At 43.0% G+C, this 15,271-nt stretch overlaps 1 protein-coding gene across 3 annotated transcripts in view; it reads left to right on the top strand.

Annotated features, from left to right (window-relative positions):
- Positions 1-294: 294 nt before the first annotated feature.
- Positions 295-15,271, top strand: part of MYO1E (myosin IE) — a 77,064-nt gene continuing 62,087 nt past the window's right edge. For 2 of the 3 annotated variants that reach the window (XR_005629111.1, XR_005629112.1), the window contains exon 1: positions 295-432. Coding sequence is in view for 1 of the 3 variants with exons in the window: in XM_039722861.1 (XP_039578795.1) it covers positions 430-432 (3 nt within the window). In the remaining 2 variants the exon portion in view is untranslated. The remainder of the gene's footprint in view (positions 433-15,271) is intronic. The other variant, XM_039722861.1, reaches the window with a different exon arrangement.

Raw genomic sequence — 15,271 nt, forward strand, 5'->3', positions numbered from 1 at the left:
CGCCCCCGCCGGCTGAAGGCGTCAGCGCTGTGCGGCGGGCGCTTCTCCCGGGGCTCATCCCGGGGCGCTCCGGGAGCAGCGGCCGTCCGGGCCCCGGGCCGGACCGCGCGAACTCCGCGCGCCGGGATTCCCTCAGGGAATGACGCCCCGGCGCGCGGCCATTGGCTGCGCCGCGGCGAGTTCCATTTATGGACACATCGCCGGCGCGGGGCAGCCCCGGTCCCGGCCCCTCGCCCCCTCCGGCCGCTGCACCGCGCCGCTCGGCCCCGGCTCCGCGCCTCTCGCACGGCCCGGCCCCGCCCCGCAGGGAGCTGCGCGCGCGGGGAGGGCGGAGCCGCTGCCCTTCTCCTCCCCTCCGCCCGTCCCTCCGGCCCGGGGCGCCGGCGTGTCTGGGCAGAGCCGCGGGCAGCGCAGCGCCGAGGAGCAGCGATGGTGAGCGGGGGGCTCGGCAGGGGGTTGAGCGGGGCGGGGGCAGCTGTGGCGGGGCCGGGGCTGCGGGGCGGCGGGAGCCTGGCTGTCGCGTCCCCACGCGCGGTGCCGGGAAGGGGCCGCGGCAGCGCTCCGTGTCCCGCTCCTGGCCAGGGAGCGGTTGTGTAACAGCGCCTGCCTGTGGGAAGCCGGGCTATGCCAGGCACTTGCCGAGGCCGGCGGCTGCTGGCCCTGCGGACCCGGGTCGGTGCCTGCAGTCTCGTCCCGGAGCCGCCCGTCCCATCGCGGGGTGCGGGCAGGGCGGGCGCCGCCTGTGGAGCACGAGCCGCGTGTGCCGCCCTCTCCCGCCGCTTGGGATCTGAGGAGCTTTTGGATGTTGGTGTCCTCGGCTAGGAGGAATCCCTGGCCCGGGGACGCCAGGGCGCAGTACAACAACAGGTGACGCCTCTGGTTCGGAGGGCGCGGGCCGAGGGGTTTCGGCGGGCCGAGCCCAGCCCGGTGCCGGGGTCGCTCCGGTGCCCTGCCCGGCGGCGGGAGCGCTCCGGTGTGCCGCAGAGGCTGGGGCACCGCCGCTGCTGGGCTGTGCGCTGCTGGTTGTCATGACGGGACGCGATGTCAGGAAAACACCTTCAGTGCTGGACTGAGGGAAAATTGAGGCTCGGCAGGTGAAGCTGCTTCATCTTTAGTAATTGCTTCCTGATGATTGATAGTGGCTTTCATCCTGAAGTAATCCAAATAACGATTATGTCTACCTGTTACACAAGAACTTAGGACAAGTAGTGAAGAATCCTATGTGGTAATAAACTAGGCTAAAATCTATAACTTTTAAACAAGTAATTTACTTCAAACTGTTCTGAAGCAGAATACTAAAGATCTAAGTGTTAAGATACTTGAAAAACTTTTGCGGTGTTTTTGCTAAAGCTTAACTAAGGTTGAAGTTTAAAGACTGACCAGCCTAATTCTTGTGTATTCAGAGCTTCACTCCCAATACCTTTTCAACGATGCCTTTCTTACTGCTATTGCCTCTGCTTTGACTTCCTGAGGCAAATAAAATTGTACCTGGTTACATCTACGTGGAGCAGGATCTTTGCTTTAAATAAAGCATTGCAGACGTTAGGAAGCTAAAACTTCTCTTGAAATCAGGGATAATGATACCAACTAGCTCTTACAAACCTGGTTTTGGTGAGGAGCTTTGAATAAGATAGGTGCTTGTGTTCCCTGGGGGTTGATTGTTTTGCCAGGTGATTCAGACCAACTCGTTAGCCTTAATCTGTGCTCCTCAAGTACCTGCTGTGTCACAGACACCTGTGGCTCGTTGGTAGAGGCTGGGTCACTGTTTAGACTGCTGACATGTTAAATAGGGTTGGAAGTCTTTGTTGCAGGTGCTTCAGGTGTGTTTGCCTGTTGCCAGTAATACTTTGAGATCAGTTAGTTGATCTTCTGTGGGGTCCATTCATTCCTTTTCCTTAACGAAAGGTTTTAATCAAAGTTTCTGTAAATACACATAACTAACTGGCAGCATACTCTGTGAGATTTACTTTATCAAAATAAGGTAATTAGTTTCTTCCACCAGATACACTTTTTAGGGATGTATTCAGACAGTTATTCCCCAGCTTTTAATTTAATACTGAAGTAGTCTTTCACTGTGATATCTCAAAATTATATGAATTGCTTTTTTAGATTATTGGTAAGTGATTATTACCACAAAACTAGAAAATAATGTTTTTGGAATAATAATGTTTTTCAATTAATTTTGCCCAAACCATTGTTTGATAGTCATTAGAAGGTAGTATTTTGTAACTTAGTTGGCAGAAGGATTGCCTGGCAGGACTTATAATGACTGCTGACGAACATGAATCATGCTGCTAATATCCTAAAACTTTATACTCGTTATCTGGGCTGTATAAAAAAACTCGCATTATTCCCCTTCCTTTTCTCTTATCAGTTTTGATGTCTGGAGGGTGAAAGAAGCTGAATGTTACAAGTGTTTGTGTTTTCTAAATTGAGTCTTTTCTGCCATGTCTTCACTGTGGACCTCAGAGTGCCCCTTTGCTGTTCTGGCAGGGTCCCCAGTGCAGGGTGCTGAGTGGCCACTGGCACCAGGTGCTCCTGGTGCTTCTGGGGCCATCTGACCGCTCCCGGTGTCACTGCTGTGCCACTGCTGTGCCACTGGTGCCTTCACCGGCCCTGCCATGGTGCACTGCCCCGCCCAGCTCAGCTGGCACACTGCAAAGCTCCCTGCACTCAGTCTGCTCCTTTTGGCTGGTTTATTTTCAATCCAGATCGATATCTGTGTCAGGTTAACAGGGTGGTTTCAGCAGGAGATCTGTGAGCATGGAATGGCTGTTCCATGGCTGTACATGGCAGTACAAGGTGGGAATGAGCAACAGAGGGGCAAAACCATAGTAAAACTGACAAGACTAAGGAACATCTGTCAGCTTGAAATTTTTCTCTTGAAATGTATCCGTTTTGTTAGCTTTGTGTTTCAATATTTTAAATTCAAAATAAAAAATCCTAAAAGCCTCCAACAGCTTAGCTGAAGCTTTTAAGTCTTCAAAAACTGGATATTATGTCAGTGCCAAGTAGTCCCACTCCAGTGAAGGACTCTATCCATAATATTCAGGAAGCCTCATGGTGAAACTATGCTGGAATTTGCTCCAAAGGGAAGCATATGGTCAGTTGAACTTTGTGATGTTATACTGCGATTTAGAACCTTCATGTCATGGGGTAGTTCATGGAGATGCATTGGAGAATCTAGAATTGGATAGAGAATCTGTACCACGTTACAAAAATTATCTTGGACTTTTCATTTAAAGTAGCGCTTCAGTCTTCAGGGAAAGATTGTTCCCCTGAGTACTGTCAGCTGGCTTTGACTCTTTAAAGGATAAAACATGGAATGTCAATCAGCAAGTATTTTCTGAGGCATAAACTGCTGCTATATTTAGAAAATAAGCAAACCACAAAAATCAGATAAATGTTCAAGCCCAACAACAACCCATCAGTGATCAACTTTGCCTGCTTTTGCATAATCTTTGTTCCAGAGAACTTCTGCTGAGGTTTTGTACCAATTTGTTGGGCAGAGAAGGGAAAGCTCCCAAGAGAAAGCAGGATCAGCAGTGTCTGGATTAGCTCACAAGTTGTTGAGCAAGCCAGGGTTGTCTAATATACTTATGTTAAAAAACCCAATGTGTTTCTATGTTGCCTTTAACCAGTATTTCAATGCCAAGCAGTTTTCTGTAACACTGCAGTCAGTGTGTGTGTTTTATCTGGGCGTACTTGGTGTCTTCTTGGTTCCATCTCTTCAGCAAGGATGAAAGGCTGATTTTTAGAAAGCAACCTTTTTATAGCAGTTTGACATCAGAAGAGGGCAGATGTTTATAGCCCAGTCCAGCAAGAAGCTGAGTGTGTCTTGATTCCATCTAGTGCCTATGAAAGTCTGCAGAAATGACTGACTGGATTAGCCTGAGGGGACTTGCTGACCTTTAGGATTTGGTCCTGAGATAGTGAATGTGTGATGGGAGCTGGGACCTTATACCCCATTAAGTCTTTCTTTCCTACAGGCAAGTCACAGGCAAGACAGTGATTCTGTATTTGAAGGGTGCTTTTCTGTCTGGTGCTGCAGACAGTAGCCTAAGCTCAAACCTTGCTTTCTGCCAAATGTGAAATGCTAGGGAGGGTAACAGCATGTGCTTTGCGTTATGTCTAGAGGTGCATTAATGGAAAATCTTCCAGCTATATATAAGCCAGAAAGAAACATCATATAAAATATACTAAAACACAGTAGCACTTGATGTGTTTTGTTTAGGCTTGCATTGTATGCGTGCTTGTTTTTGTTTCTAGTTTAGACCTCTAGAATGATTATTGATATACTGTGTGTGTTAGAGCATTTTTCAGAAGACACTAATGTATGCAGAATGTTACTCAAATACAACTTTTGCAGCTGAAAACTGAACCTGTGATTGTGTATGTATGTATATCTTAAGTAATTTTCTCATAATCTCTTTTGCCTTCCAGATATGTTTTTTTTCTGTTCTACATACATAACTAATTTATTGTGCAGGAAATGGGGTGGCAATGCTATTAGTAGTTTAAACAAATTATCTGCAGCCACCTTTACTTAACTTAAAGAAATAACATTCACTAGTGTCACTGCCTTGTTCTTAAGGCATTGCTGCACATGTGGCATGGGTGAAGTTAAAACGAGTTTTGTCATGGTTAGCACATGGAATGTTAAACTTTTACGAGTTTTCAGTAAAATCTTAGTAATGTTCCCATCTTAACATGGAAAATATGCTACACTGCTCAAAACAGTAAAAAGTTGTACATCTCTTTACAGAACTGTTACTGTCACCTTTTGTAATAATTTAAATTAGTTTGACTTCATAAATACCAGTATATTCTCTTCTCAGTTGTAGGAGTTAGTCTAAAATTGTCATTGACCTAAATGGTCATGCATTGATCTATCTAAGGTATAGCATAAAGAATAAAGGATTTGGTGTTCCTAATTTCAGCATAGGGAATATGAAGTTCCAGCGTGTTTGGATTTGTATTCTAATATAGTATGCATGTATATATTAATTATACTAATGTATAGAACATGTAAATAAACATCTTCAGAATCCCAGAAGCAATTCCTAATTTCAGCATAAGGAATATGAAGTTCCCATGTGTTTGGATTTGTATTCTAATATAGTATGCTATACTAATGTATAGAACATGTAAATAAACATCTTCAGAATCCCAGAAGCATTCTTTATATTAATAAAGCCTAACTTAGTTGCTGCATATTGTGATGAGGAAGGGAGCAAAAAGGTGGCTTTTCCTCTTGGGCTCTTACTTTGCCAGGCTAACCCTGGGAGTGAGTTTCCTGTAGTTACCCGAAGAGTTCTGACACATCATTGTAGTTCTGCTGATGGAGACCAGCCCGGGACTGGCCTGCAAGCTGTCAGGCTTTTGCTTACCCTTTGGTTCTGGTTATTGCCACAATAAATGGATTATAAATGACAAATTCATCTGCTTTCCTTTTCAGTTTTGTAAAGCACTCCTCTAATGCAATCCTTCAGTCTGCCTTTTTTAGGAAGCTGCAGTCCACATCTAGGTGGTGTGTGGCTACTGAAAGAACTGTGTTAGAAAGGGGTTTTGCACCTAATTAACAAGAGTTTTGTTCTGGGAGTTAACTGTGCTAGACTAGAAGCAGTAAAATTGAAGTAGTTTTTGGAACTTGGACGAGTGTGTTTGTATACATGTGTGCTATGAAAATAAGGATTTGGAGAACATTTCAGTTCCTCTGCAAGCACAGAAATCCAGGCATAGGGTTTGGTAAGAAAGGGCTGGCTTGCATTACTGGTAGCTCTGTGAATTAAGCCACTTAGTACTATCTAAACTCTCACCATGAATATAAGCAGGAAATTTACCTCAGCACAAAAGGCTAAACCTTTCAGGGAAAATCATATAAAGGTTCTCTCACACATTTTCTCATCTGTTGGAGGCCATTCATTTCTTCGCTACCTATGGTGTGCCAAGGAGCTTTTCTGGTTGACGCTGGTCACCAGCAATTGACCAGCATTGTTTTCAACTCTGATGGAAGTGGACTTTTGTACTGCCTTTGTATGGGGAAGTATTCCAGGTGTATGGGGTGCCTGCTGACTTTTGGAACTGCTGTAGTCAGAGTACTCTGCATAGCTGTAGTGTGTTGTTCGGCTTTTATAATTTCTACTGCGGCTGTAAAAGTATTTGTAAATGTCAGAGAAATATGGCAGGAAGTAAACAAGAATTTTCTCCCTTCAGATGAGAACTGAGAGCTGTCTCTGAGGACTTGCTCAGATGTTCACCTCAGCCTCCCGTGGCACTCCTGGGGCAGCTTGGGTGTGAGGAACTGTAATTTAGTCAGACCTTCCTGGGCTTGATTCAGTCTTTCCCATCTCCTACTCCCTTCCCCACATTCCTGAGATGCCAGTTGCTGTCCTGCCCAGGAAGTACGGTTGTCACTCCTCGTGACTCATCCTCATCTTCAGCTTTCCTATTCTCCACCTACTGCTTTCCTCCCTCACTTCTTCAAAACTGTGACTCCCCCCTGGGGATGCCAGGTGTGCAGTCAGGTCCTGGCAGTGCATGGGATCCCTTCTCTCTGCTTGACTGAGTCACTGCTGTGATCACAAAAGGTGTCTTGGTCTACAGCTTTTCTACACACTGAACCTCACAGGTGTTTTCTGCCCCTTCTGTTAAATATGCTTTGTAGAAGTGTGTAAATAGCTTTGGGGTTTGGTGTCCTCTACACAAGCAAGTACATCTAACCCTATGATTCCATAATGTAAACAGCCTAGGAAGAAGGGTGATAACGTTTTTTTTCCAAAGACACAGCAGCATTTAATTGATACTAAAACCACTCATGGATTGGGTTCATAAATTATGAAACGTAATTTTTACAAAATTCTGAATTTAACTTTTTTTAGTTGAAACTGAAAATACTTCTTTAAACAAAACAAATGTGAGAGCTGACAAGGAAAGCAGTGTTGGCAATTGGAGCATGAGTCAGAGCTATCAGAAGTGATGCCTATTGGGAAGCCTACTTACAAGGTGCTCTTAAAGTACAAAGGTTTATCTATTAACATAACTTACTAAATGTGAACTTGAAAGTTAAAGCCAGACATTAGCAGATCTTGAGTATGCTTTGTGATCAGCAATGTCCTGGAAGTGTCAAAAGGATTATGAAATAGGTCTGGTGCTCTGCTGTGCTGTCATGTGTGTGATTTTTCAGCTGCCAGAAGTGTCTGGTGAAAGCCACTTCTGGCTTTCAGGGGATCAGTGCAATGGCTTTGGGATGGTGTGATGATAGATGTTTTTCTTTAGACTCCTTCAAAAAAAGGGGACATAAATAGTTTATGCAAAAAGCATGTGCTTCTAAAAGCTATTTTCATGCTTTTTTTCAGCAATCTGAAGTCTAAATGAGAGGTTTTTGTTGGCATCCTTCAAAGAGGATTAGCAGTCTCCTCGTAGTGACTTGCTGCACTTGTCCCTGTACAGGAAGTGTGGGGCTTTTTTTCTGTGCCAGCTCAGAACCACTCACTGAATCACTGTCATCAGCTGAGCCTGAGTCTGTAACCACTTCTTGGTCAGCCTTGTCTAATTTAAGTGTTGAAGTCATATTCAAGTCTGAACAATGCAGCCTGATACCCTCTATAAAACAAGCAAAATGTTTTCAACAGCTTTAAAGTCTTTCCTGCTTGTGTCTTATAAAATATGCTGCCTGGTGTTTGATCTTGCACCCTAGGACAGTCTTCTGTTTTCAGTCTGACATTCCACAACATTTGTGAGGCTTTAGTTCTAGGCAGTTTACCAATGCACACTGTTATCTTTTGCAGTGATTGATGTCTTTTCCTGTGCTTTGAGTTGGATATTGCTAATAGCAGAAATACAGAAAGATGGAAATTGGAACCTCTTGTTAGTAATATGTTTGCAGTGCCAAGCGGTAGTCAAGAACTTGTCTCATCTTGTTTTGTTTTGGTTTTTTTTCCTGCCTTGAAGGATACAAGTCTGCACAAAAGCCTAAGTGCTTCCAAATTTGCTTTTGCAATAACTTCCAACCTTATGTTATTCACAACTTTTTGAAGAAGTGTGCAGATGCAAAGTGTGCTCAGTGCTGCCAGTGCATTTGGAGTCCCTGGGCTCTGTGAGAGCTCATCTGGTGTGGAAGTGCTGCTGCTCTGAGGGGCAGCAGGAAGGCTCAGAGGACAAAAGTTACCTAGGTATTGTAAACATCTTAGAGCTGTTGTGCTGCTTCTGGCACACACTGGCACGTTCACCTCCTGATCGCTTGGGTTTTGGACTTCTTGCAGGTGTTTTGATGTACAAACCGGGAAATACTTTTTTTGCTAAGTGGAAGTGGTGTTCGTGAGGCATATTGAAGGAGAACTTTTGTTAAACCTAATCTTAAAAGCTATTTCACGGGACTCAAAAGCAAGTGCATACTTTTAAGTATTTGTTTATTCTTTCAGTATTTGAGGAGCATTTGATTTGTCCATTTATTAATTCTGAAAGAATTTGTTTTCCTGTACTGATACCCACCTGTATTCAGTACATACCTAAAGAAAGAGAAATATGCAAAAGTATTTATAACAGCAATTAAAAACAGTCATACTTATACTACAGATAAATTAAATGGGGGATTAAAAATGTGGTTAGATTCATTCCTGAAAGGATATAAAGCTACAAACACTCCCATTCTTGCTTTCAGAGCGCAGAGGTATAAGCTCTCTACGTAGTCTGAAGTAGTAGATAAATCTATGGTATTTTCTGGTAAGGCAAAAGAAACATGGATTTTGCATAATTATTTCTGCTGTCTAGCTAAATATAGATTGTTTTTGAAGGAATCAATGATAGGATGCAATCATCTAGGAAAAAATAATTAGTCATGGGAATCCATAGTTATATGAGACCCTTTTATCATACTTCTGTATTTTTTGTTGATTCTTGATAGTGCAATTTTTATGAGAGCAGGTTAAATTAATACACTGCTCCTGTCAGGAAACCTGATAGGTTTCCCACCATAATTTGAACTAAAAATTTGGCTACAATGAAAGCGGATATATATTACTAAGCATGATTTTGTTACATGTAGCTTCTGTACCATGAAATATTCCACTTCACGTGTAAACTTGATTAGTTCCTGAATTCTGAATTAGCTGAATCCAAGAAAACAAATATTTGACTTGGCCAATTAAAAGATAGTATATCCACTAAGAACAGAATTACTTCAGCTGGATTTATTTTCTCCACTTAAAAACTGTGCCTTACTCGCAGTCATGTTTCCACAACTTGATGCTGTATTGTTGGTAGTCTCCAAAACCTTTTTCAGTGCTTCCCCTCAAGTATACACTGGCAGCTGCTATATTGGTTAGTAATTGCTAGATTCAGCAAACCAAAGTTTCCTACAAAAACATTCTGGTCTTTGCAGTGGAAAAGCAAAAATAGCTTCTCAGAGTAGGGCAGTTTGGATGTGTTCAGTTTTTGAGGGGATCCTGGCTGGGTTTTGTGTATCCTGCAGGACTTGAGTAGACTGAAGTAAGGTGCCTTTTTGTAATTGATTTGCCCTGGTGGAGCGGGAAGCATGAGCCTCCTGCCATGGAGGAGCAGTGTAAACCTGCTGAAAAATCTATTGCAGAAGAGCTAAAAACGTGTAATTCTATCATGAGCTGTACCCAGACCATTATTTGCTCTTCTGTGGCTGTTGGCTTTGCAAGCATCTCTTCCTGCTTTTTCCTGGGGTAGCTGGGAGTTCATAATCCCAGCTGTCTGTAGCCACCTTTGCTGGTGCACTGGTGGCACTGGCACACAGTGCTGCTGTGAGGAGGGACATTCTGCTCCCTGCTGAGGTGGGACTCAGCCGCCCCTTGGGCTTTTAGTGGCCAGTACTTGCCAGTGGCTGAGGGCAAAGTCCTGGAAGGAACAGTGGTCAGAGAGCCTTGTCACCAGGGACTGTGTTGGTGATCCTCATTATAGGAAGAGTCTGCCAGCAAATAGAGGTTGAAGTAACTTCTACAGACTGTGCTATTTGGTATGGTTTTTAAAGAAGGATTAGACTTGACCCAGGGAAAAAAGTGAACTGGAACGTTTTTAACAAATCCTGTTATGAGATCCGTGTATGTCTCTGTGTATGTCTGTGGAGCTCTGAGCTGAGGTCTGGCCTTCAATGAGCAAAATCTTGAGCTCCATTTGAAGCAGAGTTGGGAGTGGGCAGAATGACTTCATTGTAGGAGAGGCCACTGCTTTTGCTGTTCTGCTGTGCTTTATTGTTTTTTGTCTCAGCATTGAGTTGCAGCCACAGAGTTTGAAGCATGAACTGTTTTCAGATGAAAAGGAAGGCAGGGATAGGCCTTCAGCAGAGCAAGTCAGGTCAGAAGTGTACCTACAAGTGAAAGAGGACTTGGCAGTACCTGAGTATCCAGTGTCTGAAACTTGAGATGATGTTGAATACCTGTTTCTAACAACTGAGCCTGGTTTCTTAAGCAGCTTAGGTATTTGTCTGTAATTGTCACTCTTTTCTCTCAGCATTCTGTAATATATATCTGCATAGCAGTAAAGGACTAGATGCAGTGTATTGGAGAAAATAAGAATTTGCCCAATTTGATACTTGCTTTAAATAACAAATCAGCTTCTGTTGTGGTATGTGGTCAGCAAAACTTAGATTTGATAAAACTAAAATGGCTTCTGTTGTGATTTTAAAAAGTAAAAGGAGATTGATCTGATCTAGCTTGAAGCTGCCTTCAAGCACACACATGTGTTCTCTAGAGCCTCCAGTGACTTTGACCTCAGTCTCAGGAATATGTAATGAAGTGTGAGCCTGCAAAGACGTTGAACTTCAGTAGCACAGAGAGAATGGATTAATTATTTCACATAGATAGGACTGCTGGTAACTGGCAGCTCTAATGTTGAAAGGAGTTCTTGGTTTGCCAGTACCAGTGTCAGTAACCCAGCTGACTGCTACAGGAGTCTTAACTGCTGTTCCCATGAGTACTGTTTGTTAAAGTTTTTCTAGTGGTAATAGGAATTCTGGTTCCAGGGTTCTTAATGCCTGAAATACCAGCACACCCAGTCCACAGAGACCTGATCTCAATATGCAGAGTAAGTTCATGACCAGCAGTGGTTTCTTCCTGTCGTTTGTGTTTTTATTCTTGGTACATTCTAGGAGCACTCGAGAGGAAGTGGGGCAGTGGCTACTTATTCCCATATTTGGTATTGTTCTAGACAGAATGGACATCCCTCACTAGAGGAGAGAGGTGATGCAGTGGTCCTGGACAACCTAAGGTGCCTCCAACCGTGGCTAATCCTGGCAGAGTCACAGGGGTCCCTTTCCTTCGGGTGTGCACGGGGCAGTTTCTGCCCAGAGTTACAGGGATGGACCGTGGCACTGGTGATAGGTGGGCCTGACTCTTCACAGCACTAAAAGCTTGTGTTTACATCGTTACAAATCCTTGTTCTCCAGTGGAGCTTCCATTGGTGTACGCCTTAGTAGTGGTGTGTTTTGTGTTGTAAAGAGTTGGAATTAGTGAGTGTTTCTGAGTACTTTAGTGAAACGAGCACTCCAGTATTCAACTGTGGAAAAGGAAACAATATTTAGAACATCAACTTACTTGCATGTCCTAACTTTCTCCTTGGTATTTTTCCTGAGACTTTTACTGGGAAGGTTTTCCTGGAAAGGGCTCATGTCTTCTGTACAGATTTAGGGGTGATGAGGGAACCCCAAGCCCTAAATCTGCTTTCTTAAATAGTCACTATTTAAGCTGTATTGGGAAAGAAGCAAATATGATAAATTTCAGAAAAGCATTTTAATCACTGACAGTGTAGGCACTACTTCTGCTAGAATAGCTGGCTACCTTATCTGCTTCCATGCAATTCACCAGTAAAAGGACAAACTAAGGACTACAGAAATTAATCTTTATTTTATTAGTCCTGAGATTGACCTTTCCTTGTTCTTAATTACAGCAATCTATACTTGAACTGAGACTAAATATGTTCAGCTGCATGTGTCAGAATGGCTAAAATTAATCCTTTGTGGACACAATCTTGACAGAACTAAAAACCTCCAGTTCTGAATAAGAAAGGAATGTCTGAAAGCAATCCAGAAGACTAGAACATAATACAGAGTTTCAAATCCCTGTTTCGGTGCCACAGGATAAGTTTATAGACTTGAACAACTGGTTTTTTTCCCAGAGCTGAGCATTTCTTTTCGGGAGAGGAATTTAAGAGGTGTTTATTCTGAAAAGAGGCTTAACGGTGTGAAAGCTGACAAGTGCTGAACAAGTCTGTTTGGGCTGTACAGGCTGTACCCTTAGAGTAGGGGCAGGTACTTCATAAACCACTGAGGATGCTCTGATGGATGTTCTCAAGGCGGTAGTTTGCAATGGAGGAGTGTGTTGTCACCACAGTTAATGAATTAGTCATGAAGAGCTATTTAGTCTGACACACCTCGAGAGTGTTCACCTACTGAAAGCAGGTTTTCTTTTGTTCAGGTCATTTCTTAACAGCAGGCTGAGGTGTTTTTGCACCTGAGGCCATCAGGTGACTTTTTCACTGAACTTGTCCCATCTGTGGGTCTATTCTGAGACCAGAATACATTTAAAATGCAGCAGTCAACAACCCTTACCCTGCAGCTCTGCGGGGGGACTCATCCGAGTGTGGCTGGAGTCCAGTCTGGGACTGGGAGGGACAAAGCAAGCCAAACTGGTCCTGTCAGTCTGACTGTGACCCCCCTGGTGTGGTTCGTATGGGTCTCTGATACTCACAAATGGTTAAAGAGCTCTTGACTTGGGGGGTGGGGGGAAGACTCCAAAAAACCCCAAAAATACCAGTATTAACTTCTACTGTTCTAGAAGCACTTAAGACGCTGGGGAGTTCTTCCTAGTCTGCACTTCAAAAGATGTAGGTGGAGAGTCAGTAATTGTCATGTTAACTACCTGTGGTGAGGTGGCTATGGTCATTCATTTTACATCTGAAGCAGACAGTATATAGGAAGAATATACATTTTTATTTCGAGGTTATTTTGCCTGGTAACTATACTGACATCTTAAAGTTAGAAGTCAAGGTTGTTATGGTGTTTGTTTTGGGTTGTTTTTTTGGTTTTTTTTCCTGCAAGCCTTTGAAAATATTTTATCATCCTGCTCTTTACAGGTGTGGAGTAGTTGGTTAACTGTAAAATACTAATCCTGTTGCTGTTTGCTCATTGATAGTGCAGGTGTACAAACAGGAAAAGAAAAAAACAAAGGGGAAATTAATATCATCTGATTGCTAAAACAAAGAAGCTCAAATTTAGTAGCTAAAATTATGTTCAGGCTGGTAACAGGATACAGTGAACAATGAAACTACATTCTGTAGCTAATTGTGTCCTTTTAGGGCTTGTTTTGGAATTCTACTTGACCAATTGAAACTCTTCAGGGAAGTACAAGTCAACCTCATTTAAATGAACCAACCTACTTATTTTGCATCACACCTCAATGAGATTCCTAGGCTCTCTTTTTTTTCTTTCTTTGTATTTTTGAAGACTTTGGAATATATTAAAAAAATAAAACTGATAAATAAAACTAGTTTTTCGTTTTTTAAGGTGGTGTTTTAAGTCAGGGCATGTCAGGACACTGAGTATTAGAACTGGCAGGTGGGGGGAGTACTTCTCTGTTGTTCTATCCATTTACTACTACAGCTGTAGTAAAACATACTTTTGCCCCCTTATTCCTGTTCTGCCTTCCAGTCTATAGTGTGACAATGTGGGAGAACCTCCCCAAGTACCAAAGCTGTGCAGAGCTTTGTGATCACTCTGTGGGTGTTGTTTTGTTCTGATGTCATTTTAATAAGGATGGAGTGGGGAGTATATCTGAGGCATGTCCCTGACAGCTGCCATGGACTGTGTTGTGGAACTCTTCTAGGAGCCTAAATTATCTCTAGGATGAGAGAGGGCTGGAATCCTCTGCTGGTTTTGGCAAATGAAATATGCAGACTACATTGTGCCCTCTGTGAGGGAAATGTGACTTGGTCCACGGTAGGCTGAGTGACAGAACTTTCTCAAACAGGACAGAGAATAAGGGAAGATAAATCTTAGAGGGAATGGTGGAGTGGTCTGGGCTGGCAAGATGGTGGGAGCCTAGTCTGGTCCAAGCAAGCTGCTTCCAATTTCCATGTGAAGTTCTGCTCCTTCAGCTCTACCTTAGTAGTGCTCTTTCCATCTGTTTATAAGCCTTTAATATTGCTGATGGAATTGGTTCAGTCTGACACCTCTTGTTTTAACCTCATATAGGAAATGTCCTCTTACCCACAGATCAGCAATGTGGCTTTGAAATACTTGCCTGAATCTGGTCTTACCTCTCACCTTCTACAGTTGTTTTCTCACGCCTTCCCTTCTCTAATTTTAAGCAAGCCTTGCAGAGGTCTTTTGTCTTCAGCTGCAAATGCCAAAGGATACGGTCCATTTCATTAGAGGCTTTCAGGTCCATTTCATGTGGGGGTTTAACCCTTCAATGTTACCTGTAATGATGTAATGTGATGTCTAAGTTACGCTTTTGCTAGTAGTTCTAAACAGGTTTAGGCTTGCTCAGGCAATGGTGTGTGTAAACATTGGATCATTTTTCTGGACCTTTTAAAAGTGCAGATTTTCCTGGCAGTAGATACTACAGGGAAACTTGCAATGAAATATGTTGTATAAAGGCAAAAAAGTTCTATTTTGTACCTTGCAGTAAGGTCATGGAGATGCAAATGCATGTACAGATGTACATTTGTAATTCATGAACATGGTTATGTGAATGTCATCTTATTACTTAAACGCCTGTATATGTAATGTGATTTTAGCAGTAGATTACAAATAATTTTTTATCTTCGTAGTACTCCTTAAAGCTACTGCTGTCAAGTGTTGGACATTTTTTCAAAGTACAATAAAAGATATCAATAATTGGTATATTAGCACTACATGGGCAGAACATCCCTGAGGATGGATCTCCAGTAGGAATCTGTGGAATAGCTGGTGTTAGGTATTGCCTGTAGCCCACAGACCACAAGTGTGTTAGGAGATACAGAAAAGCCTTTCTGTCATGCAGGCTGTCACTAAATTGTTTAAAATGTAGAGCATTTTAGAACCTGCTGTCAATACCATCTAGAAGCAGTACAGCTGCATTATAACTGGACTCAACTTTTATTTGCAAAATGTGGCACCTTTTTTCACCACAAATAACCAAAACCTCTGACACTTTATTTGCAAGGTTTTGTCCCTTTTGATAGCCCTTCTGCTAAACTGGAAATGACGGACTTATCCATGACTAAATTACTACTGTTGTTGTCTAGAAATCTGGGCTTTACCTGATGC

The sequence above is a fragment of the Passer montanus genome, unplaced genomic scaffold (assembly GCF_014805655.1).
Source record: "Passer montanus isolate IOZ18808 unplaced genomic scaffold, ASM1480565v1 scaffold5, whole genome shotgun sequence".
Lineage (NCBI taxonomy): Eukaryota > Metazoa > Chordata > Aves > Passeriformes > Passeridae > Passer > Passer montanus.